This window comes from Lissotriton helveticus, chromosome 5_1 (assembly GCF_964261635.1).
Source record: "Lissotriton helveticus chromosome 5_1, aLisHel1.1, whole genome shotgun sequence".
Taxonomy (NCBI): Eukaryota; Metazoa; Chordata; class Amphibia; order Caudata; family Salamandridae; genus Lissotriton; species Lissotriton helveticus.
Window position 1 is genome coordinate 1,346,718,009 of NC_136065.1, and position 25,187 is coordinate 1,346,743,195.

General features: G+C 45.2%; 1 protein-coding gene across 3 annotated transcripts in view; it reads left to right on the top strand.

The window, feature by feature from the left end:
• The window catches only part of LOC144755389 (uncharacterized), an 890,492-nt gene that overhangs the window by 40,267 nt on the left and 825,038 nt on the right, over positions 1-25,187 (top strand). For all 3 annotated transcript variants that reach the window (XM_078644239.1, XM_078644237.1, XM_078644238.1), the window contains exon 2: positions 17,214-17,276. In XM_078644239.1, the coding sequence (XP_078500365.1) occupies positions 17,214-17,276 (63 nt within the window). The remainder of the gene's footprint in view (positions 1-17,213; positions 17,277-25,187) is intronic.

Below are 25,187 nucleotides of genomic sequence, written 5' to 3' on the forward strand. Positions count from 1 at the left end.
TCCCGACCTCTCACCGCTGGCTGGAGCGAGGTCCGGGTCCGCAGTGCAGGTAATGATGGCCGCACTCCCCGCGGCTACTCTTCCGGTGCTTTGCTGTGCCCAGCGGGGGGTCCCGACAGCCGCCCGCTCAGCCGCTCAATCTCGGCCGCACAGTCTCAGCCGCACGTCGCCGCACGCAACGCGAGCACGTCGCAACTGGAGACCGCGGATCACGGGCCCTCCAAGAGTCTCAGCGATGCAGCCCGCCCACTCCGCCGGAGCTGAAGGGATCCGTCTCAAGTCGGGTCGGCCGGGCCCCCAGGTAATCCGCAACACTTTAGGGGGAGGGGGGGTCGCAGATCATGGATTGACGCAGGATAGTGTAGGATTAATAAAACAGTGTCGACGGAGCCCCGGGACTATGCGGCCATTTTCCGCGGCTGCTAGCTCCGCCCCCTCCTCAACCATGAACTTACAAATAAACGTTGTTTTTTAATCCTGAAGTGTGATGGAAATAAAGATTTCATTAGGATCAAAACAAACCAAGACACGACACAAAGGATAAATATACCCTGAAACCCTTTTCCACATTTATTGCCTGTGTGCCATCCACGTTTAGCAGTAAAACTGCCTGCATGAAACACATTTAGTAGTCATTGCAGGATGCCATTACAATGGAAAAGGCTTTTTGTAAATAGCGGTGTTGTACCACACCATACTTTAGTAATATATTCAGGAAAATGTGTTCCAAAATGCACCACTGGGCACATACTGCTCCCCTACAGCTCCTGCAGAATGGGCCTTGCTGATTTCCTTCACTTGTTATTCGTGTAACGGTTGGATTTTTCACTATCCACAAGACTGCAGTGACTTATCATTGAAGGCTGCACCCCAGTCTGATAAATGATCCAGCGCTATCGAAGTCAGCGAGTGACTCTTACTGGTCATAGGCATCTTCTTGCTAGTGGTTGCCTCTGGTCACAAGCCTCTTTACAGGGTACCCCAGCAGGCAGTGTCTGGCTTCTGGTTACTGTACATCTTTGATATGGGACTCTCATCAATTTATGACTACTTTAAGGTCACTTTTACATGCCCCGACTCTGTTCACAGGGGGCCACTGCCAAAAAGTGTGATTTTGTCAAAACGTCTAGTGCCTTACGTCTGGATACGCAGTGTCCCAGCTTCTGGTGCTTTACATATAGATATAAAGTAGCACCGTTTCTATTTCTGACTCTGATTACAATGATGTACTGCTGTTAGTGTCTGACTCAGACTGGTGCCTGAGTGATCATAATCAGACATTTGTGGCACACCACAGAAAGAGGTACTGATGACAGCATTAAAGCGCTGCGATCAGAGTCAAACTCTTGTAACCATTCCAAGCTTCGATATGTCTTTTTATCAATGTCATGGGTGAACTGTCTGACCTGGTCACACAGTGTCACTGCTGTCATTGTTTACAGTTTTAATGAGCCGTGTACCATTGTCTGGCACAGAGCAGAAGGTGTTACCTGGATATGACTTTGGTCATTCATTCATTCCTAGCGTTGTTCAGACTATGTCACTGAATGGCTATTATTCAGAACTCCAGGTATCAATGATCTGACTTTGCTCTCAGAGCAACGCTGATTCAGGTCCTGACTTAATTTACAGGATGACAGTGGTTGACTTTTTTACAAGATGTCACAGCAGCAGTTTCTAACTCTGGGCATAGTGGTTTTGTATTTTACACTACTTGTTAAGTTGTTTTCCATTTTTTAAGTTTGTAATACACTTACCTGTGGAAGTCATAAGCTCATGCATCTTTGTATCATGTTAATTTATTTGTGCTCTGATTCTGGAATCTCCAGATGCTTTGGCCATTGGAGGGTGGGTTCCGAATTAGATACACACAGATAGATTGGCTTAGTTGTCTATGTGTTATTCTCCTGAAAATAAACGTATTTTGCAAATCGCATGGAGTCTTCAAGTCTTTCCGAACTAAGACACCGCATATTGGCAACTAGGAGTTGAGATGGTTTCCTGGAGAACATAATCCAAGCATGAACGTATTTTGTGTGTTGATGGCCATCAGAATCATCACTTCATGTCGGGCCAAGCGGTTTGAGATTCTACAAGGAAATCCTCAAGGAACAAATGCAGATAATCACAAGATACTTCTAGTTAAGTTACAGGATAGATTTATTAAGACACAGCAGAGCAGTGCACCTCGCCAGCTGACCAGACCATCAACTGACAAGTGTGGAACATTCAAGTACAAAGTAGAATGCACACAGGTATTCTGGGAGGCTTAAGAAGTGAGAACGTAGAGAAAGGTCTAATGACCAAAGGTGGCCAAGTTGCGAGGAGTATAAGTATACTACACATCTTCCTCCTTTACATGGACCAGAAAATAAACACACGAAACATACAACGAAAACATAAAGCATGGGAGACAACCACAATTAACATCAAAACAAGTAGGAAGTCAGCGACCTCATGGACTTCCAGATGGTGAAGGCAAAGAAGCATTTTGTTTAGGGTCAAGGGTGAAGAAAGGAACAGGATTATCATGACCACCTACTCCCCTTCGATTGACAAAACATGAAGAGACAGTCTACTCTCTGCAATCCGTCATTGACCTGCAAAAACGGGAAGAGACAGTGTATTTTCTCCAAACAATCAATCAATCAATCAATCAATCATATCATTTCATTTGTAAAGCGCACTACACACCCATGAGGGTCTCAAGGCGCTGAGGTGGGGAATACTGCTACTGCTCGAAAAGCCAGGTCTTGAGGAGCTTTCTGAAGGTCAGCAGGTCTTGGGTCTGCCGTAGGTGGATGGGTAGGGTGTTCCAGGTCTTGGCGGCGAGGTGGGAGAACGATCTGCCGCCTGAGGTCGCTCTTCGGAAGCGGGGAACTGTAGCGAGGGCGAGGTCGGCAGAGCGGAGCTGGCGGGTGGGGTGTAGAAGCTGAGTCGTCTGTTGAGGTACGTTGGTCCGGTGTTGTGGAGTGCCTTGTGTGCGTGGGCGAGGAGCTTGAAGGTTATCCTCTTGTTGACCGGGAGCCAGTGCAGGTCTCTCAGGTGGGGTGTGATGTGGCTGTGGCGAGGGATGTCGAGGATCAGGCGTGCAGAGGCGTTCTGGATGCGTTGGAGCCGTCTCAGTCCTTGTCCGGCGTGGCTTCCCGCTTATAGTTGAAGGTGCACAGTTCCACGGGTGCCTACATGCTCAAAAAATTCTGGAAGGATGTTCCCGAGGAGAAAGTTGGAGCCGGTTCTCTCACAGTCCAAGTTGAAGTTCTGGACCAGGTGTCTCGGTTCTGGTTCTCTTTCTCGGGTTCAGGGCCTCTTTCTGTGATTTGGCCCTCTATGTTTCTTTTATTTTTCTTCTTTTATTTTTCTGTGGACTATCTGTCTCAGTATTGTGGGCTGTAAAGCCTGGTTCTAGACGCAGGACATTCATCCTGGTTCTGGGAGCCACCATGTCACGATTTTGTGTTGTGTTACTGGAAGCTTTGTCCTGGCTCTTCTGGGAACCGCTCTATCACAAATCTGTGGACTATCTGTCTCGGTACTGTGGGCTATAAGACCCGGTTCACGGTTCTGGGAACCTCTGTGTCATGATTTTCTGTTGTGATACTGGAACTTTGTCCTGGTTCTGGGAGCCGCTCTGTCACAAAACTATGTCGTGTTTTGAAACTCTTATCCTCTTCTGGTTCTAGGGGCCTTTGTCCCCTTCCGGTCCTGGACCTCCTTTGTCCTCTCCTGGTACAGGTTGTGAGACCTTTGTCCCCTTCTGGTTGTGGAGCGTTTGTCCCCTTCTGATTCTGGGGCATTTGTCCCCTTCCGGTCCTGGGACCTCCTTTCTCCTCTCCTGGTACTAGTTCTGAGACCTTTGTCTTCTTCTGGTTCTGGGACCTTTATCCCCTCCTTGGTTGTGTGACCTCTATCCCCAGCTGGTTCTGGAAGTTTTGTATCCACCTGGTTCCGGAGCCTTTGCCCCCTACTAGTTCTGGGACTAGAGTCTCCTTTCTGCGTTTTGTTTCCGTGGTTAAGGACTAGCTTCTAGTTGTAGGACATTTGTCCCTGGTTTGGGTACAGTAGCCCGCTTCTGGGTTCGATGTCAACCAATTGGACTCATTGCCCAGTTCTTGGGATCTCTGTGTCGATGCACTACTTGTTATGAGACGGTTGTCTTTGTTCTGCTTCTGTTCCACAAACTTTCAAAATCATGTTAACTTGACCGCTGCTCCTTTTCTACGGTGTTATACTCTCTTGGTTCCGGGTTCGCAGGTTTAACTGTACGAGGAAGTAATTCTGAGTTGTAGTTGTAAGTGACGTGCTAGTAATGCTGATGGGCTATGCTGGTGGAAGTGTTTACTCCCTTTGGTGCTTTATTAATGCATCAGCCTCTTCACGAATACATTTTTGAAAGTTATTATCAGTGCGGCAGAAGGTTTTATTATTTCCAAATATTTCTCTCACTTCACTCGTACTGCCTTAGTTTTTTCCGGCTTTCAAATGCAGAACAATAGAGCAATGCAGCAGTAGGTTGTATTATTTTCAAGAATTACTTTCATGTCCCTCGTTTTGCCTGCCTTTGAAAAGAAACACATATTGTTTGTGACACGCAATCACAAAAAATACTTAGAAAATCCGCCAGGTGGCACTCTCGTTAATGAATGAATAGCCTTAACATCGACTCGTTTGTGCTTCCATGTGACACTTTGATTCATGGCTGGTCAATTCAAAGACAGGCAGCGCAGGACAATATTGCTCACCTGCGATTGGGCGGAGACATCTCTTGGGATCGGACACCCAACCTTTCATAAAGCAGTGTGACACAGTCCTTCAAGTTAGTCTCTTCTTCGGTTCTTTTTTTAATTTTTTACTGGAGTTACTTGCGGCTGATTGGGCGGAGACATCTCTTGTCATCGGACAACCAACCCTTCATGAAAGAGTGTGACACAGTCCTTCAAGTTAGACTGTTCTTCGTTTTTTTAATTTATTTATTGGAGTTACTTGCGGCTGATTTCTTCTAATTCTTCTTCTTGATCTGGTATTTTTCTGTTAGTAGCAGCTGTTTTTTTTCTTACATTCTGGCGTTTCACAGGTTTCTGGTTTCTTTTCTTCTTGCTTCTTGCCGCAGTTAGGTGAGACACCTTCTTGGGTTCTTGGAGGGAGGTGTTGCTCAGGGCTGTGTTGTGCTTTTTGGTTGCCCTCTCTGGTCTGGTCAACTAAATCATCGCCAAAATGTTGTAAGATTATCACAAGATACTTCCAGTTAAGTTACATGAAAGATTTATTAAGGCAGAGCACTACACCTCACCAGCTGACCAGACCATCAACTGACAAGTGTGGAACATTCAAGTACAAAGTAGAATGCACACAGGTATTCTGGGAGGCTTAAGAAGTGAGAACGTAGAGAAAGGTCTAATGACCAAAGGTGGCCATGTTGTGAGGAGTATAAGTTTACTACAGAGTGCAAAACGTCTGTGTTTTTAGTTACTTGGGCAATCTTGATTATGGGAAGGTCAGGCATATGAGTTTGAGACTTTGCCTGGTGCCTCTTTTGCATGTGTGCTACGTGCCATCATTTTGTATGGCCATTGGTTGGTAAGGTCCACTCAGTGTTCACTCTATGTGGCAGCCATTTTATCAGGTTGTCATCCTGCTTTAGATGACCGCTCATCATCATCGTTTATCACAAGCTGAGGGTGTTTTAGTACGCCTTGCTACTCATTCACATTGGAGTGTTTACCACGTAATTTGTCATGGATGCATTAAGCAGGTTGTATAGGTTGACTACAAAACAATATTTAAATATTACTTCCCTACTTCATTCACTCTGGTATTTTTTCATACCGTTATAAAATGTAACAATTGTCATTGTTAAGCTGGAGCAAGGTGATTTGGTTTTGAGAGCTAACAACATAGTAAGTGGTCGACACATTCAGAAACCACCAAAATTTCTCCAGAATCCAGAAGAACCATTAAAAAAATGAAATCGCTGGTTTTTGCGAATTATTTATTGTAAATGGACGAGTAAAATTATCCACCATCTCGTAAGATATCCCTTTTATTTAATTTTTTAGGAACTGACGGGCAAAAAGGTTTCCCAATTTACCAGAATTATAGACATCTGAAGATGAGAGGGATAATGGAATATATATATGGAGCTGCTAAAACGGCTTGCAAAACACTTCTGGAAGAACCAATTGTGGTGAAACAACTTAATTTTTCTTCCCGCAAAAAGCCACTTGTGTAAACATTGACCAACATGCTGCTTCATTACAGTGCTTGCACGTTTAAAAATTGTGTTGATCAGTATATACTTGATCAATTTGTGTTTTACTGGGCATAAAAAAAAATGGAAGAAACATTTTGTGTTGCATGAATCCTTCAGTTGAATAAACTGTTATAATTGCTATGGGCCTACCTAGAATGATCAGCCGATTCCTTGGTAAAAATATCTGGTGAAGTAGTAGACAAAAAACATAAAAATGTTAGTGCAGCTACCAAAACCAAGAGGTTAGTTCTAGAAATACTAGGTTATTTTCATGAAATACATCTTGTTTCAGATGTCGATCTTTTCAACAGATTGGTAGTACAACAAGTCGTCCCGCTCAAGGAAAACGGTGCAACGAATGTAAAAAAGTTGGACATCTTATGCTTGTATGTAGGAACCTGGTCACATCTGTTAAAATAGGTAGTGTTCACAGTGAAAAGGAGGACAGTGATAACCTTAGCGAGAACGAAAGAGTACATTTTATAAGAGAAGAGAATGTGATTTTAACAGATAGATTGGATGAAAAGGGTGTGGTTGCCAGAATAAGGCCCCTTTTGATAAGAATAAATTGATAATGTTGAATTAACCGTTATGGCTTTTTACAGGTTCTCCTATAACCATGTTAGCTGAATCCACCTCTAAACAATTTTGGGGTGATAACATGTTGCAGAAGCCTGACATGAAGCCTGGACGGTGACGGTGAAATAGAAACATTCACTTTTTTTAGGATGCACTTAACATTTCTGGAAGGGAAATTTATAGCTTGATTTATGTAGTAGTAAACAGAAGGGACACCATGGGGTGGGTGGATCAAGGCAAGATGGGCATGACTTTAAGATCTGGCACGGATACTACTGTCATGCTGATTTAGCATAAGGATAATGACCTTGCTCTTATTTTGGATAACTAAAAGCACAAAATAATAAAAAAAAAAAATGCTGTTCCTTTTGCACATTCCGTGTGAGATGTTCCTCTCAATGTCAGGGAAGAGGTAAAAAAAACATCTTGAAGGGTTGTGTTCAGATGGTATAATAGAACCTGCTAACTCACCTGAATGGATCAGAGCTGATGTGTAACTAAAAAGAAAAATGGAAAGATTCGTTTTTGCGCTAAGCTTAGGTCATTCAACAAAAACATTCTTATAGATTGTCAACCATTGCCAAAGGAATAAGAGTTGTTGACCCTAAATGGTGGTAAAAAATATTTCTGTTCTATTGATTTATGGTCTGCTTACCATCAAGTACTTTTGGAATAAAAATTACAAGCATTGACTACATTTCTAATACATTTTGGTGTGTATAAGTATTTAACGTTAACCATGTGGTCTAGCCTCAACAGCTAGTTATTCTCTTGGGAATAAACTTTCCTTGGAAACAGCATGGTGTCTTGAAGTCTTCCCATCCTAAGACACCACAGGGCATATTTACTAGAGAAGTGGCAGAGCGTGGCGTTAGCCTCCTTGGCTTAACGCCACGCTTCACCACTTCTGAAACGCAAGGCTGCTTCATGTTTACAACAATACGGTGCAGCCCTGCGTTTCCTCCAGCGCTGGTGCTAAATTTATCAGCCTTGCGCCACCGCAGGCACTCTTGCACCATAGTGCAAGAGTGTTTGCGTTGAGGCGAAGATAGCAAGAGTGCAGGAAGGGAGATCTTGCACATAAACAATCTTTAAATGAAGTTTTGTCACTTCTTTGCGTGCTGCTTAATGCAGCACACATAGAAGTTACAAAATGCATTTTTAAAAAGAAAATTGTTTATGTGCTGGAAGGGTCATTTTCCTGCACATAAACAATCAATGGCCTTTTGCTGTTTCTTGGTGTGCTGCTCAAAAACAGCAAAAACAAGGAGAAATAAAGCATTTCTCCTCATTTCGCCTTTTTAAGACCAGGTTTTCACTGGACTTAATTTTGGCACTGCCACCTATTTACGCTTCCCTTGTAAATAGCGTGCAGCGTCAAAATCAATGGGTATTGCAGTGGAATGTCCACTGCAACACCCATTTCCCTCCCCTTTCACGCTAAGTCCAGCGTGAAAGTGTGCCTTATTTACACGGCAGCATTAAGCCACAATAAGTAGCTTAAAGCTGCCTTGTAAATAAGGTGAAGCACATATTAAGACAGGAACGCCACTTTTAGTGACGTTCCTGTGGTGACAGGAGCTTGTAAGTATGCCCCCACAAGTGGTTCACAGTGACCACAAGATGTTTTCTGCCTCTGGTCACAGACGCTGCAACTGTCACACTTCAATCTTCCATTCACCACTCTCTAAGCCATCGAGGGCTTGCTATGTTGGTGAGCTTGTAGTGACCAATCTGTGTCAATTGTCTGCAGGCTACTAGAGTGCAGTGCAGCATCTCATAGAACCATAAATATTGGCAGCAGAGATGGCCCTTCTCCTCAGTCTGTCTTTTTCCTACTAATGGGTATTCCGAATGTCCTATTTGGTCTGAATTTCCTTTCTCCCCACAACAAAAGGCTTCTTTATTTCAGCACCTCTACCTCTAGCTGCCTTTCTTCTCTCTAATTCATATAATTTTCTACCTTACCTATGGCTCTACCTCAACACTTTGAATGCTGCATCTCTCTGCCCCTTTCTGCAATTTCTTCTCTATATGTCTATACCTTTCTACTTTTCTATTTCTCAAACTCTTTTTCTCTGCATACATCTCTCGCTTGGTACCTCTTTTTAACTACTTCCCCTTCCTCTAGTTACTTTACTTCTCCAGTATTTGGGGTGTCTTTCATAGATTCACATGCCTGAATCATTCCCCGTCGTCGGAGTGGGAGTCCCACGGTACATAAAAAAGCAATAATATGCCATAAATATGTAGTAATATTAATAGAAATGAACCAGGAAGTAAAGCAGCCAATGCTACAGTAGGCAAAAAACTTCCAGATCTATGACTCTCATAGTCATTATGTATAGTCCAAACTACAGCCAATCAGGCGCCAGCACCCACCAGAATGTTCTCCCCAGAGGCTCAGGCTCTCAGATTTTCTACCGCACGTCGTGTGAAAGGGAGTCTCCCTGAGCTCTGCTCAGTTTCTTACTTCTAACTCCATTTGTATTCTACTTTTAAGGATGTCTTCTAAGAAATCTCTCTTTAGAGCCTGTGATTGCTGTGGTAAGCTTCGGCTTTTTGAAAAAGATCCACATAAAAAGTGTATCTATTGTCTCTACCCAGATCACCAGGCCTCTGACTGTAAGATCTGCAGAACCATGCCTCAAAAGACTCTCAGGGATAGAGAGGGTCGTTTACTTCTGTGGTTGAAAAGGCTAAAGGATTCTTCTAATCCTGCTTCTGAGGTAGGCAGCATTGCCTCTGGTTCTACTTCAGCCTCTAGGAAGAGGCCTGCGCCTGAAGGAATGTCATCTCCTAAGGCTAAGCTGACTAAAAAACAACCACCTTCTAAGGGACTGGATAAGCCTTCAACATCTAAGGCTGTCCCCACAACCAAGGGCACTGAAAGTGCTTCTGTTTCCAAAAAAGGGACAAACCTCAAGTTTCCCCAGTCTTCTGAGAGGATTTTACTACAGACATCGTCTCCACCTACTACGATGTCCTCTTCAGCTTCCTCGTCGACGAGAACGACGACTACAGTGACATCGACGGTAACATTTTCCTCTCCTAAACCTGGTATGGTTATGTCATCGTCGACGGCGTCTCCAACTATGGTATTTGTTTCTGTAAGGCCTGTATCGTCGACGTCCGTCGTCGACGCCTCGCCGTCGACACCTCTAAAGGCTTTACCGTCGACAAAGAAGACTCCGTCGACGAGCTCGTCGTCGGGCTCCACGCCGTCGACGAAGACTGTCCCGTCGACGAAGAGTGTCCCGTCGACGAAGAGTGTCCCATCGACGAAGAGTGTCTCGCCGACGAATAGTGTCCCGTCGACGAAGAGTGTCCCGTCGACGAAGAGTGTCCCGTCGACGAAGAGTATCTCGTCGACGAAGGTTGTTCCGTCGACGAAGAGTGTCCCGTCGACGAAGAGTGTCCCGTCGTCGAAGAGTGTCCCGTCGACGGTGAGTGTCCCGTCGACGACGAGTGTTCCTTTGGCGAAAAATGTCCCGTCGACGAGAGGTGTTCCGTCGACGACAAAACAATCGGGAGGGAATCCTCCTCCGACGCCGCAGTTGTCATCATGCACGGCACTACAAGTGTGGTCTCCGTCGACGGTGTTTTTAACGCCACAAAAAGCATCAGGGCAAATGCGCGAAACAGCAATGCAGCTTTCACCCCTTTGTATTTCACCTCAAAAGGTGTCCTCTGAAGTGCCAGACCAACTTTTGGACTCTGAAAGTGAGGATGAGTTGGTCCAGAATACTTTTGGACACGCTACTAGTCCATCGGAGTTGCATATTAAACTTCAAGAGGAGGAATGTGATGATTCTCAATCTCCTGTTAATGTATCGATACCAGTGAGTAACCCTGTTGCTCAAGTGCCTTTGGATTTAATATCCAACTTACAATTTATGCTGGACGATTACTATCGGAGGTTCCCACCTTCAGAATCAACAGGTTCTGGACCGGCAACTCCAACTTTGGAAACGCCTCAAACTGTGATCCCACCGGTGTGTCCGCCTTCACACCCACAACCTGCTCACGAAGGAGATCCGCAATCTTCGGAAGATGAAGACCAACGGGAAGAGGGAGAAGTGGATGATTTATCGGAGTGGGATGACTATCAAGTACAATCTCCTTCAACATCTCCTCAGACTGCGTCGGCCTCCCCTCCGGTGGATGTGGCTAATTTTCACTTATTGATGGAGCGTGCGACTGAACGCTTTCATATAAAGATGGAACATACGCAACAAGAATGTTTCTTATACGATTTCAAAGATCAGCCTAGACGACAGATAAGAACAATACCCATCGTGGAGTTCATCTGGAAGGAAGGTGTTAAGGTGATGTCAACGCCGGCTTCCATTCCTCCGGTCTTGCCACGAATTGATAAAAAGTATAAAGCTCCTGAAAAGACGCCTGCATGTCTAATTGGACAGGCAAAACTTGACTCAGTAATTGTCCAGGCTGCTCAGAAAAGAGCCAGAAATCCGTCCTCTGCAGTTACGGCGCCGCCGGATAGGGATGGCAGACGCCTAGACTCAATTGGAAAACGCGTCTCCACCATGGCTGCAACAACTGTTCGTGCTGCCAATGCATTGGCCATCTTAGGTCGGTACGACCGCCAAATGTGGTCTGACATCGCACCATTTATCGATCTCCTCCCTGAGCAATCCAAGTCTGAAGCACTCCAAATTCTTCAAGAGGGTCAAAGGATCTCTGAAGAGATTATCGATTCAGCTGTTGATGTTGCTTCTACGGGATTTCGTCAATTAGCAGGAGCTGCTGTTCTGCGTAGACAGGGATGGTTACGTTCCACTGCTTTCAGGCAAGAGGTTCAGAACAGAGTTTTAGACATGCCATTTGATGGCGAATATTTATTCGGCCCCAAGGTGGAGGAAGCTTTACAACTGATAAAAAAGGATACTGAAACAGCCAGATCCTTGGGCACTCTACAATTCCACAAGCCGCCCTTTCGAGGAGCGAGAGGACGAGGAACGTCCTTCAATAGAGGTGGATACCAACAACAACAATCCACATACCGACAAGGTAATCAGCGCTATCAGACACAGCGCTACCAGTCTTATGGGCAGAAAAGATCTCAATACACCCCAAACAGGGGTAAGACTAATTACCGCAGCAAAGACAAGCGACAATGAAACTTTTCACCTGCCACCACCATCTTTCCACCCTCACAATCGACTTGGCGGAAGAATATCAAAATTTTACTCCAACTGGCAGTCTATAACAACAGACAAATGGGTCCTGGATATTGTGGCCAGGGGCCATGCCCTCGAATTCGAAAAATTCCCTCCAAATGTACCGCCAAAAGGACCGCCTCCAGCTCACCTGAAGGAGCTGCTTACCCAAATCAAAATGATAATACAAAAAGGAGTGATCGAGAGCGTTCCTCAGAGGATGAGAGGAATAGGATTTTACTCCAGGTTCTTCCTGATAAGGAAGAAGAACGGGGAGTGGTGCCCGATCCTCGATTTTCGCGCTTTAAACAAATATCTAAGGAAATTGACATTCCGGATGCTGTCTCTTCAGGAAATATTGCATCTTCTAGCAGCAGGAGATTGCATGGTCACTTTAGATCTCCAGGATGCATATTTCCACATCCCCATTTTACCTCGCCACAGGAAATTCCTTCGCTTCAGGGTGGCTGGCAGCGACTACCAGTTCAAGGTTCTTCCTTTTGGACTGCGGTCAGCTCCAAGAGTATTTACAAAAGTGTTAGCTCCAGTGGCTGCACACCTCCGGCTGGAGGGAATACAAACTTTCCCATATCTGGACGACTGCCTTATAAAGGCCAGTTCTCACGAAACCGTTCAACGCCACCTTCAACAGTGTCTGCACCTGTTTCAATCTCTAGGCCTGACAATCAATTTCAGCAAATCCCAATTACAATCGTCTCAAAGAAGAGCATTCTTAGGAGCGATTCTGGACACTCAAAAACTCAGAGCTTTCGTCTCCAAGGAGAGACAAATGAAAATAAGTCGGCTAGCACAAGATCTCATGCAAAGAAAGTCAGTTTCTGTCCGACTATACAAATCATTTCTAGGGATGGCATCGGCTTGTATTCCATTACTTCCAAATTGCCGACTTCGAATGAGGAACTAACCTTGCAGTGGCAGCAGGTTTCGGGCACTTTCGAGGACCTCATTCAAATCACGCCACTCATGAAGAAGTCTCTTCTTTGGTGGACACAGAGGTGTCATCTGAGTCAGGGTTGTGCGTTCCTTCAAGAAGCACCAAGTCTGACCATCACTACAGATGCATCCCTCGAGGGCTGGGGGGCTCATCTACAAGGCCTCACGATCAGCGGCAAATGGACTGCGCAACAGAAACTGTGGCACATCAACCGTTTGGAGCTGAGAGCCATTTTTCTTGCACTCAAGGCGTTTTGTGCCATCATTCAGGACACCAATGTGTTGATACGAACAAACAACACAACAAGCATGCACTACGTCAACAAGCAGGGGGGAACTCAATCTCTTCTCCTGTCTCAAGAGGCGCAGGATTTATGGACATGGGCTCTTCACCACAATGTACATTTGCAAGCAGTGCATGTTCCGGGGACGGAAAACGTCCTAGCGGACGCACTCAGCAGAACAACGATCACCACCCACGAATGGGAGCTTCACCAGGAGACAGTGGAACACATATTTCATCAGTGGGGTTGGCCAGACTTAGATCTATTTGCGACAAGTACCAACAGCAAATGCCAGAGCTTCGCAAGCTGGCACCCCCACAAGAATTCTCTGGGGAATGCGTTCTCCATCAATTGGTCTCTGACGTTTGCGTACGCTTTCCCACCGATTCCACTAGTCCCCAAGGTTCTGCGGAAGATGAAGAAGGAACCTTGCCGACTCATCCTGATTGCGCCCAGATGGCCACGCCAGTATTGGTTTACAGAACTCCTCCTACTGTCAGAGAGCAAGCCAATTCAGTTACATCCAATCCCGAACTTGCTCAGTATTCAGGAAGGTCAGGTCTTCCATCCGGACCCAGCATCGTTGAGATTAGCGGCCTGGCTCCTGAACACCGTGAGTTCGCACACCTGAACATCCCGGAAGACTGTAAAGAGGTGTTGGCCAAAGCTAGAGCGCCCGCTACCATCAAGACATACAGTCTGAAATGGAAACGCTTCTGTATCTGGTGCCGTTCAGCAGGGGTTCACCCTTTTTTAGCAACACCTGAGGAAATTCTTCCTTTTTTCTTGCAGTTAGCACGAACAGGTCTGTCTCATGCTACTTTAAAGGTGTTTCTGGCTGCAATATCCAGATATCGACAGGATGGTTCCAATTCTCTGTACTCAGCAAGAATTATCCAACAGTTCTTTAAAGGCCTCTTTCGAATGTTCCCTCCTGTATGCCGTCCGCCTCCTTCATGGCAGCTGAATGTGGTCCTAGGTCAACTAATGCGTCACCCATTCGAGCCCATCCATAAAGCCGACTTGAAGTTTCTTTCGTGGAAAGTATCACTGCTCTTAGCATTAACATCCGCCAGGAGGGTTAGTGATATCCAAGCTTTCACTGTGCATCATCCTTTCCTGCAATTCACAAGCGATTCTGTGATACTTCGCACAAATCCTAAATACATTCCGAAGGTACCTTCGGATTTCCATCTGAACGAACCTGTTGTTCTTAAATCGTTCTTTCCTGACCCGCAAACACCTGCGGAAAGAGCTTTACACTCGCTTGGCATTAGAAGATGTCTTAAATTCTATCTGCAAAGAACGTCTACTGTACGCACTTCTGACCAGTTGTTCATTACCTACGGTGCGATTCGTAAGGGGCAGGCAGTATCAAAACAGACTATTGCAAGATGGATATCTGCTGCCATTGCCTTTTGCCATGCACAGGCTGGGAGACCTTTACCATCTGCGCCCCGAGCGCACTCTACTAGAGCGGTCTCTTCATCTACGGCCTTATTTGCTGGAGTTCCTCTTCAGCAGATCTGCAAAGCGGCTACTTGGGCGAGTCGCCATACCTTTACCAGACATTACTGTCTAGAGTCAATCAGCGAAGCTGATACTTCTGTGGGTCGAGCTGTTCTACAGAATCTGTTTCATTAAGGTGAGCCTCTGTTTCCCACCTCCTTGTTTCTGCTGTCAGACGCTTCTTATATATTATGTTTTCACATATTTCCATGATTGCATTATGTTATGCTTTATACTATATGTGTATTTTCACTTTGCATTGTTATTTGCATTACTAACTGACAAGCTTGATGTCATGGGCGTCTGTTCAGCAAGAATATGTACTGCTAGCTACTCTGATTCAGGCATGTGAATCTATGAAAGACACCCCTAATACTGGAGAAGAACAATAGTTACTTACCTGTAATCTGTGGTTCTACAGTATTGGTGTCTTTCATAGATTCACATGCAACCCGCCCACCTCCCCTCAGAGGCTTTTAGGCTATTATGTTTACCTTCACTCCTTGCGAGAAAATCTGAGAGCCTGAGCCTCTGGGGAGAACATTCTGGTGGGTGCTGGCGCCTGATTGGCTGTAGTTTGGACTATACATAATGACTATGAGAGTCATAGATGTGGAAGTTTTTTGCCTACTGTAGCATTGGCTGCTTTACTTCCTGGTTCATTTCTATTAGTATTACTACATATTTATGGCATATTATTGCTTTTTTATGTACCGTGGGACTCCCACTCCGACGACGGGGAATGATTCAGGCATGTGAATCTATGAAAGACACCAATACTGGAGAACCACAGATTACAGGTAAGTAACTATTGTTCTTCTCTCACCAACTCGCATATCTTTCTACATCATCTCCATCTCTATACCCTTCTTCATCTCTTACTATAATGTTCTCTTTTTGTCTATATGCACCGCCTGTATCCTGCCCCCTCCAATTTCTTTTGCTCAGCAGGCTCCTAGGTGACTGCTTAACTAGAGAAGGGCACACATATAAAGAGAAGAAAAGGGAAAACGTATAGAAAGAGACATTTGGAGGAAGATATAGATGCAAATTCTCATAGAAGCACTTTGATTTTCACTGTTGCAGCAAGAACACCAGTAGTGAAGGGGGTTGTATTTGTGATTACAAATTTTTGGCAAATTATGCTACAATTGCAAGTGTTATTTGAGTATGTCTTATTATATTTTTATTCAGTAGTCCACTAAACATATAGCAGGTCACCCTTAGCATGTTTTCCTATCATGGGAGTAACAGGCTGGTTAGAAACTGAATTCCACGTAAAATGTTGCTGCTACAAGTAAAAAAAATCCAGATGCAAACTCAAATGAAATGGCTTTACTAATGCTTGTTTACACTTTTGTTTGTCGTTATTTGACTGGTGGACACCAGGCAACTTGAGCTTTTGGCTGTTTTTTGCAAGGGAAGCATTTTTGAAGGTTTAATTTATAATTCAATAGATTGTCATGACAAAGGTTTGAATACCTGAGTGGAGGCAATACATTTAAAGTAAGGGGTGGGAGGAACTTGCAGAGTTCCGCGCAGTTACATATTTGTATGAGATTCTGCAGAGTTCCATGAATCAACGGAATTCCACATGTCGCGCTGCTCGCACTTATGTTTAGCACCAGGAGATTGTTCTGTGCTGTAAAATGAGTGTGAGCAGCACTATCCTGCGCACCAGAGGGCGCTGCTTCTTTCTGCCGCTCAAGTACATTTTCTGCTTGAGTCGCAGTTTTCTCAACGTGAACGGTGGTGACTTGAAGCAGCAACCCACGTTCAGAAAACTTGCTGGGATGCGTTCTATCATCTACAAATCATGCTAGTGGATGCAAATACTTGCTCGCAACTTAATGCTGGCAGGCCTCCCATGAGTAAAAAACTCTGCCATGCAGCAGTTGTCAGAGTTTTTGCTGGAACTCAATGTTCCAACACGCAAAATGTGCAAAACTCCATGAACTCCGCCTGTTGAGTGGAATTTTCGCCCACCCCTAATGTAAAGCTGTTCAAAATCGGGCACCTCAAATATATATATTACTAGGAGCCACACAAATCCTTACGTTGTTACTGCCAGCTTGTAGACACAATCTCTTTAACAGTTTACTAGTTTAATACTTACCTTTATTACTTCACAGATCTTTATAGCCCTTTAAGGTATCATGTCAATGTATGTTGTCTATCAGTGTCCTCGTAGAATCACATCAGTTTCCTTATATGGTCCCACCAGAAATGTGGGTTGCTGTATTTTCTCAATTAAAATGCACAAACACATCAGGCTTATTGTATTATCCACACTAAAATACATGCTTTCATGAATGTTCACTTATTGTCTGAAATTAAATGTTCCAATTGAAATGCTTGCAACAAACTGAAAAGTTCTATTTTACATTTTCAGATATTCACACTTTTCTTCATTCTTGCTGTATATCCAAACTGTTTGTAATCACTCTGTTTCAGATCCAGAACATGGAGGGTCACAATGGAGCCTCAAACTGGAACTCAAGGAACCACTGGCGACTGGTAAGGTGCCCCACAAGGTTAACCTTTACATCTTGCCCAATTGAAGAGTAGCATGGGAGAAATAAGTATGCCATTTATAGCCGTGGCCACAAAATGACTGCTGGTTCCTATCTGTGCGAGAGGTGCATCACATATGAGCTCATTAGTTTTGATGGCAATGTGCATACAGAAGATGGAGTGCTTATCAGGGTGAGGTCTCCTTTTAAGAGACTGTTTGGTGGCTCTCTAGGAAGACATAGATGTCCTTATAACAGCTGAATGCTGTTAAGTTGACCCACCACTTGTGCTAGTGGCTGGTTAATGGATCAACTACCCTGGCTGATGGACACTTTATGGATCCAAAGCGATACAAAAGGGGATGATGGACGGAGCGTTTTAGCAAATCAAACCCTCACCCCCAGTCAACTGATCTGGGTTTAATCCATCACCATTCTTTAGCTCACTCGGCCACCCCAGTTCAGACATGGCTAAATGCAAATCAGTCTGACCCTGTGCCTCATGATGGGAACAGTTCTGCCCGAACTGCCAAGCCATGTCTTCCCTGGACCGGAAACAAGCACCCTGGGACCGGTTCGGATTCATAATCCTCATCAGCCAGGCTATCTTGAATCCAGTGGCCAAGTGAGCAAGGGACTCACGTCTGAGCATACCCTGCCACACTTAGGGTGAACAAAGCGATACAAAAGGGGATGATGGACGGAGCGTTTGAGCAAATCAAACACTCACCCCCAGTCAACTGATCTGGGTTTATTCCATCACCATTCTTTAGCTCACTCGGCCACCCCAGTTCAGACATGGCTATATGCAAATCAGTCTGACCCTGTGCCTCATGGGAACAGTGCAGCCCGAACTGCCAAGCCATGTCTTCCCTGGACCGGAAACAAGCATCCTGGGACCGGTTTCGGATTCATAATCCTCATCAGCCAGGCTATCTTGAATCCAGTGGCCAAGTGAGCAAGGGACTCACGTCTGAGCATACCCTGCCACACTTAGGGCGAACAAAGCGATACAAAAGGGGATGATGGACGGAGCGTTTGAGCAAATCAAACACTCACCCCCAGTCAACTGATCTGGGTTTAATCCATCACCATTCTTTAGCTCACTCGGCCACCCCAGTTCAGACATGGCTATATGCAAACCAGTCTGACCCTGTGCCTCATGGGAACAGTCCAGCCCGAACTGCCAAGCCATGTATTCCCTGGACCGGAAACAAGCATCCTAGGACCGGTTTCGGATTCATAATCCTCATCAGCCAGGCTATCTTGAATCCAGTGGCCAAGTGAACAAGGGACTCACGTCTGAGCATACCCTGCCACACTAGGGCGAACAAAGCGATACAAAAGGGGATGATGGACGGAGTGTTTGAGCAAATCAAACACTCACCCACTGAAGATGGCTGTAATGCCAGAAACCGGTCCTGGGAAGCTTGATTCCGGTCCAGGGAAGACATGGCTTGGCAGTTAGGGCTGGACTGTTCCCATGAGGCACAGGGTCAGATTGATTTGCATATGGTCATGTCTGAACTGGGGTGGCGGAGTGAGCTAAAGAACGGTGATGGATTAAACCCAGATCAGTTGACTGGGGGTGAGTGTTTGTATTGTCAACGCTCTGTCCATCACCACCTTTGGTTTTTCTTTGTTCACCCTAAGTTGGCAGGGTATGCTCAGACGTGAGTCCCTTGCTCACTTTGCCACTGGAGTCAAGCAAGCCCGGCTAAAGACGGCTGTAATGCCAGAAACCGATCCTGGGAAGCTTGATTCCGGTCCAGGGAAGACATGGCTTGGCAGTTCCGGCTGGACTGTTCCCATGAGGCACAGGGTCAGACTGATTTGCATATGGTCATGTCTGAACTGGGGTGGCGGAGTGAGCTAAAGAACGGTGATGGATTAAACCCAGATCAGTTGACTGGGGGTGAGTGTTTGTATTGTCAACGCTCCGTCCATCACCACCTTTGGTTTTCTTTGTTCGCCCTAAGTTGGCAGGGTATGTTCAGACGTGAGTCCCTTGCTCACTTTGCCACTGGAGTCAAGCAAGCCTGGCTGAAGACGGCTGTAATGCCAGAAACCGGTCCTGGGAAGCTTGATTCCGGTCCAGGGAAGACATGGCTTGGCAGTTCGGGCTGGACTGTTCCCATGAGGACACGTTGTCAGACTGATTTGCATATGGTCATGTCTGAACTGGGTTGGCGGAGTGAGCTAAAGAACGGTGATGGATTAAACCCAGATCAGTTGACTGGGGGTCAGTGTTTGTATTGTCAACGCTCCGTCTATCACCACTTTTGGTTTTTCTTTGTTCGCCCTAAGTTGGCAGGGTATGCTCAGACGTGAGTCCCTTGCTCACTTTGCCACTGGAGTCAAGCAAGCCCGGCTGAAGACGGCTCTAATGCCAGAAACCGGTCCTGGGAAGCTTGATTCCGGTCCAGGGAAGACATGGCTTGGCAGTTCAGGCTGGACTGTTCCCATGAGGCACAGGGTCAGACGGATTTGCATATAGTCATGTCTGAACTGGGGTGGCGGAGTGAGCTAAAGAACGGTGATGGATTAAACCCAGATCAGTTGACTGGGGGTGAGTGTTTGTATTGTCAACGCTCCGTCCATCACCACCTTTGGTTTTCTTTGTTCGCCCTAAGTTGGCAGGGTATGCTCAGACGTGAGTCCGTTGCTCACTTTGCCACTGGAGTCAAGCAAGCCCGGCTGAAGACGGCTGTAATGCCAGAAACCGGTCCTGGGAAGCTTGATTTCGGTCCAGGGAAGACATGGCTTGGCAGTTCGGGCTGGACTGTTCCCATGAGGCACAGGGTCAGACTGATTTGCATATGGTCATGTCTGAACTGGGTGGCGGAGTGAGCTAAAGAACGGTGATGGATTAAACCCAGATCAGTTGACTGGGGGTGAGTGTTTGTATTGTCAACGCTCCGTCCATCACCACCTTTGGTTTTTCACTTTATGGATCCTCCACATCAGCCACATGACTACTTTTTAGAGCCCCCATCTTTACTGGGCTGTCCATTGGATCAGTCGCATCTGTTGGGTTCTTCCAAGCAGGATTGTTTCAGTGGACTCACTTTAACTTGAAGCTAGTGATGAGTCAACCACTTCAGTCTAGATTTCTTTCATGTGTTCACTACCTTTGTTAGGGTTTTTCTCAGGGAGTCACATTGTCTCTTAGTTTTGTCCCGAATTCACAGCCCTTGTTACTGTATTTTTAGATGTGTTCACTCTTTCTGTTTGCAGTTATTCCATGTACTTACCACTTCTTGAAGGTCACTTGAAACTCACGACCACTGTTATTATTATTTTTTTATAACACATTTGATGGATTTTATTTAACCCCTTAACTGCTGGGCATTTCCCCCCCCAGTGCTGAACCCTTTTTTGGCTATTCGGGGTAGTTCGCAATTAGGCCTCTGTAACTTTTTGACCACATAGGTATCCACTCCAAATTTGCGTCCTTTTCTTCCAACATCATGGGGATTCTAAAGGTACCATACCTATGGTTTGTGGATTCCCCCGGAGGGCTCTCAGAAATTAGCCAAAATACAGCTAAATTTTTTTTTGGGGGGGGGAAGGTTGGGAAAAAGTGCTGCAAATGAAAGCATCTGAGGTTTTCCATGCAAATGGTATCAAAAAAGGGTTTGTGGGGCTGAAATAATCATTTTCCCAGCTTTTAGGAAATGACAGACTTTTGTCAGAAAACCAAACATTTTTACACAGTTTTGGCATTTTTCTGGGACATAACCTATTTTTGCTATTCTTTTTGCTTTCAACCTCCTTCCAGATAATGGTAGAAATGGGTATGAAAGCAATAATGGATCCTGTAAAGCTATACCAATTAAAGAAGTAGACAAAATGCTAAATTCAACAAAGGGTCATTTGTGTAAATCCATCAAGGTTTCTTTATAGAAATTAACAGTTAAATATAGGAAAAATGTAAAATTAGTTGAAAAAAACAGCCTTTTGTTTCAACCTTTTCACCTGTAAATTCTTCTAATTATGAGAGCTCTTTGAAATCAATATACCGTTACATCCAATGGACCTTACTGGTTGTGGGGATATATAGGACTTTTAGGTTCACCAAGAACCCGACGCACCAAGAGCAAAAAACTGAGCAGCGTCTTGCAATGGTTTTTTTTATTATGTGCCGGGTATAGCGCTATTATTCTGGGAAAATGTATACATCGAAAATTCGTTATGAAAGACTCCTATGTAGTTCTAAAATGGGAACAAAACATAGAGTTTAGAAACAGTAGATATTTGCGCATTTCCGAAATTGGGAACACTCATTCTAGAATGAAAATTATTGATCATTTTTCAAAATGACTTCTTTTTTACACATTGTCTTTCATTTGGAAGGCAGAAATGCATCGAAAGTCAATAGGTAATAACAGTTGCTTTACAAATCTGCATTACCTTAAGTTTCTTGATACAAATGGTACCTCACTTGTGTGGGTAGGCATAGTGCCCACGACAGGAAACGGCTCAAAACGCAACTTCAACACACCACATTTTCACAATGAAAAATGACCCTTATTTTGCAAAGTGCCTAGCTGTAGTTTTTGAACCCTAGCTCTGACGGCACCTTGGGAAACCTAGCAAACCTATACATTTTTGAAAACTAGACACCCAGGGGAATCCAGGATGGGGTGACTTGACTGCCTCCTACCAGGTTCTGTTACCCAGAAACCCTTGCAAACCTAAAAAATTGTAAAAAAAAACCACAATGCAGCAAGTCTCCTAAGACCCCCAATGCTGCCCGGCGCAGGGACACCTTTAATTCACTGGTGATTCGCTATCAAAAAAATGAGGCAGGCGCTGGGAACTGGAAGGCAAGAAAAATGTTTATTACGCCAGAGGAGAACACATCAACTCAGACACCGGGATGTCTCCGGGAGGTGCTCTACTGGCAACTCCTTTAGCTCTTCCTTTTATACGGGTTTGACACAATGCATGTGTTTCATTATAATGGTTACACAAGCCCAACATTGTTTCATCAACATGGTTACACAAGCCCAACATTGTTTCATCAACATTAATTCTCCTCCCATCCAGGTCAAAACAGACAATCTAATCTTGCAGCTGGACCTTGCTTCAGGGTCTAAAACATGTGAGACCGGCCAGATCTAAGAGTCTGCTCTGTTGATAAAAACAGGTCCCATTGTTGGCAAAAACAAGTCTTGCTGTGTGCAGTGCAATAAACCATGTTTGCAAGAGTCTGTTTGGTATTTGGAACCTGTTTGTGTAAGAGTGTCCATGGGTTTGCCTGTAAACAGAGATGAGAGGAAAAACAAGTTTGTGGCAGCAAGTGGTGTTGATGTTTGTCTTGGCAATAGTTTATATCCCCCAACTCACATACCAGGTTGGTCAGAGGGATGCTAGTAAGGGCAGGGTGAAACAAAGGTGACCAACATAATACAAAATGGCTGCGGTCTGTCAGAATGACTGCAGCTTATGTGCACATAGAACTTCCACCAGACAAGTTGGCGCAGATAATGTTTATGATTGTCGTTTTGCTTTTAACAGTCGCCCCTTTGAACATAACTAGCCAGCTTGTCAGTCTATTTTGATCTCCATAGTGTCCTGTATCTCTTGCTCATACTTACTCTCATTTTTGTCAGCTGAGTGTCCATAGTCTTAGGGCGCAAGGTATTTATGCAAAGAGAACATAAAAGTGGTATACAGTGTACACCCAAACAACAACCACATATTGCCAATACTGGGACCAAGAGAAACATTGATATTTTCCAACCCCAGTCCTTCAAGATGCCCCATAGCTAAACATGCAGTTGGACTGTTCATTGTAGTCTTTGGTGGCATACAGGTTGTACAGGCAGATGCACAGACAGCAGGAGAAGAAGATCGCTATCAGTACAAACAGCATTGTCAATAACCTATGCAGTGAATGTAACAAACTGGGAGATAGTGTATACAAAAGGGCTTTTGCTGTACCACACGTTTAAACTTGGTGATGAGCATAATTCCTAGATGATGCAGTAAATTCATTCTAACACAAAAACGAGTTTATCATACTAATTGTTTTGTAGGATAAGGACCACTAAGTGCGTTATTGAGAACTGGACTGTGTGAGGAGCCAAACTAATAAGTATATTCATGAGGGCAACTGGCATTGAATAATCCTTGTGATACACAGTTTACTCTTTCTTCCATATGGTGTGATATTCCTATGCTATTATTAATACAATGACACTATGGATGCAATTGATGTGGAATTTCAAAGGAAAACCTTTTTCTTGTCCATTTGGGGCATAATGAATACAAGGTGATTGGGAGAGAAATTCAACCTAATATAATTGATGGTCATGGAATGGGATTTGTCATAGCTCTTCTTTCCAGCGTCCTTTGCAGTAAGCCATCACTGGTAGGCTCCCATTGTTCATCTAGCGTTGGCGCTGTTGAGCACCAGCGGTGGAGCTATGCATCCAGCTCGGATCCAGATTCCACGTTGCAGGGCGAGTTCGTTCTTTCTCTGGGATCACAGTCCCTTTGCCCTGTTCACTAACTAATCTATCGCTGGTACCTTAGACAGGGTACCCGCACCTTATTCTTGATCCGTGAAGTCCATCCCTATTAACCCTATTCTATCTTCGTGCACTGTTCCTTCATCAAGTGGATTAAAACCCCATGTGAAAAAGGGGGTTGGGGGAGTCAAAGGAAGAGAGGGTGGAGTGGGGTCAGACTGGAGATGGACCAGGGGGGCAGATACTCCACACAAGTGAGCCCACCAATTAGGCCCAATGGGCTGAGACTTCAGGCACAAGTAGATCAACAGGCTGGGGGCTTCTGGACAGCCCTTCTCTCTTTCATTTTTCTTGTCGGTGATAGTGCCTCGTCCAGCATATCTTTTCTCTGCGGCTCCACCTTGGTCGTAGTCATAGGCGTTTCATGACAAGCATCCAGGCTGTGCATCGCGTCCGACCTCTCTCTTCCAATGACTGGAGGGCGTCCTGAATCTAGTAGTGAGTATAAAACGAATTTTTGGAGAACTGGCAGGGGAAGACGTTACACAATTTAGTTTTCTCTCCCAATCCCAAGCAGCTGGGGATATATGTATCATTTACTTAAAACGAAGATAATATGGATATTCTGATAGATACATCTGCCAGTGGATTCCTCACCTTGTGAATATCCCCCTTGCGTCAGCAACGTTCGGAAAATTCTTCGTAGCATGCCGGCGTGGACGACGTCATAGGAAAGCAGCATCGCGCACGACTCGGTCTGACGTCACCGACTCCTTATTAGGCCCACGTCGGCGTGATGACATCAGTTCCCTTTTTTCCGCGCCGTCGACGCTAGCGGTTTCTGGGATCTTCTGTGGTTACAGATAGAGACTTTGTAGCTATTTGTGTATTACTGTTTCTGTTCTTCGTCGAGGATGTCGTAGAAGAAGACGTGATTCAAGCAGTGCGGCTCGTGTGCCCGGATGATGTCGATTACCGATCCACACGGAGATTGCTTGTGGTGTCTGGGTTCTGATCATGACGTCAAGGGCTGTCGATCCTGCTCTAAGATGAATCCTAAGGCTCTGCGAGAACAGGAGGCTAAACTTCTACTAGCCAAGATTAAAGGTAAAGAAGCCAAGAGATCTTCGAGATCAAGATCTAGACGCTCCAGATCAAGGCCGAAGTCAAGATCGAAGTCGCGATCGAGGTCGCGATCAAGGTCGGGGGCCAGATCGGAGTCGGCGTCGAAGTCAGCTTCTGGGCATGCTTCGGGATCATCGAAGAGAAAACACAAGAGGAAGAAGCATAGTTCTCGTCATCATTCGGGGGCGTCGGACTCGAAGAGGAAGTCTTCTCGAAGACATCATAAGGACTTTGTGTCTCCCTCTCCTGCTGGTGAGCCTGAAGATGGAGCCTCTCCGGTACGGTCTCGAGAGCATTCTCCGGATCCGGAG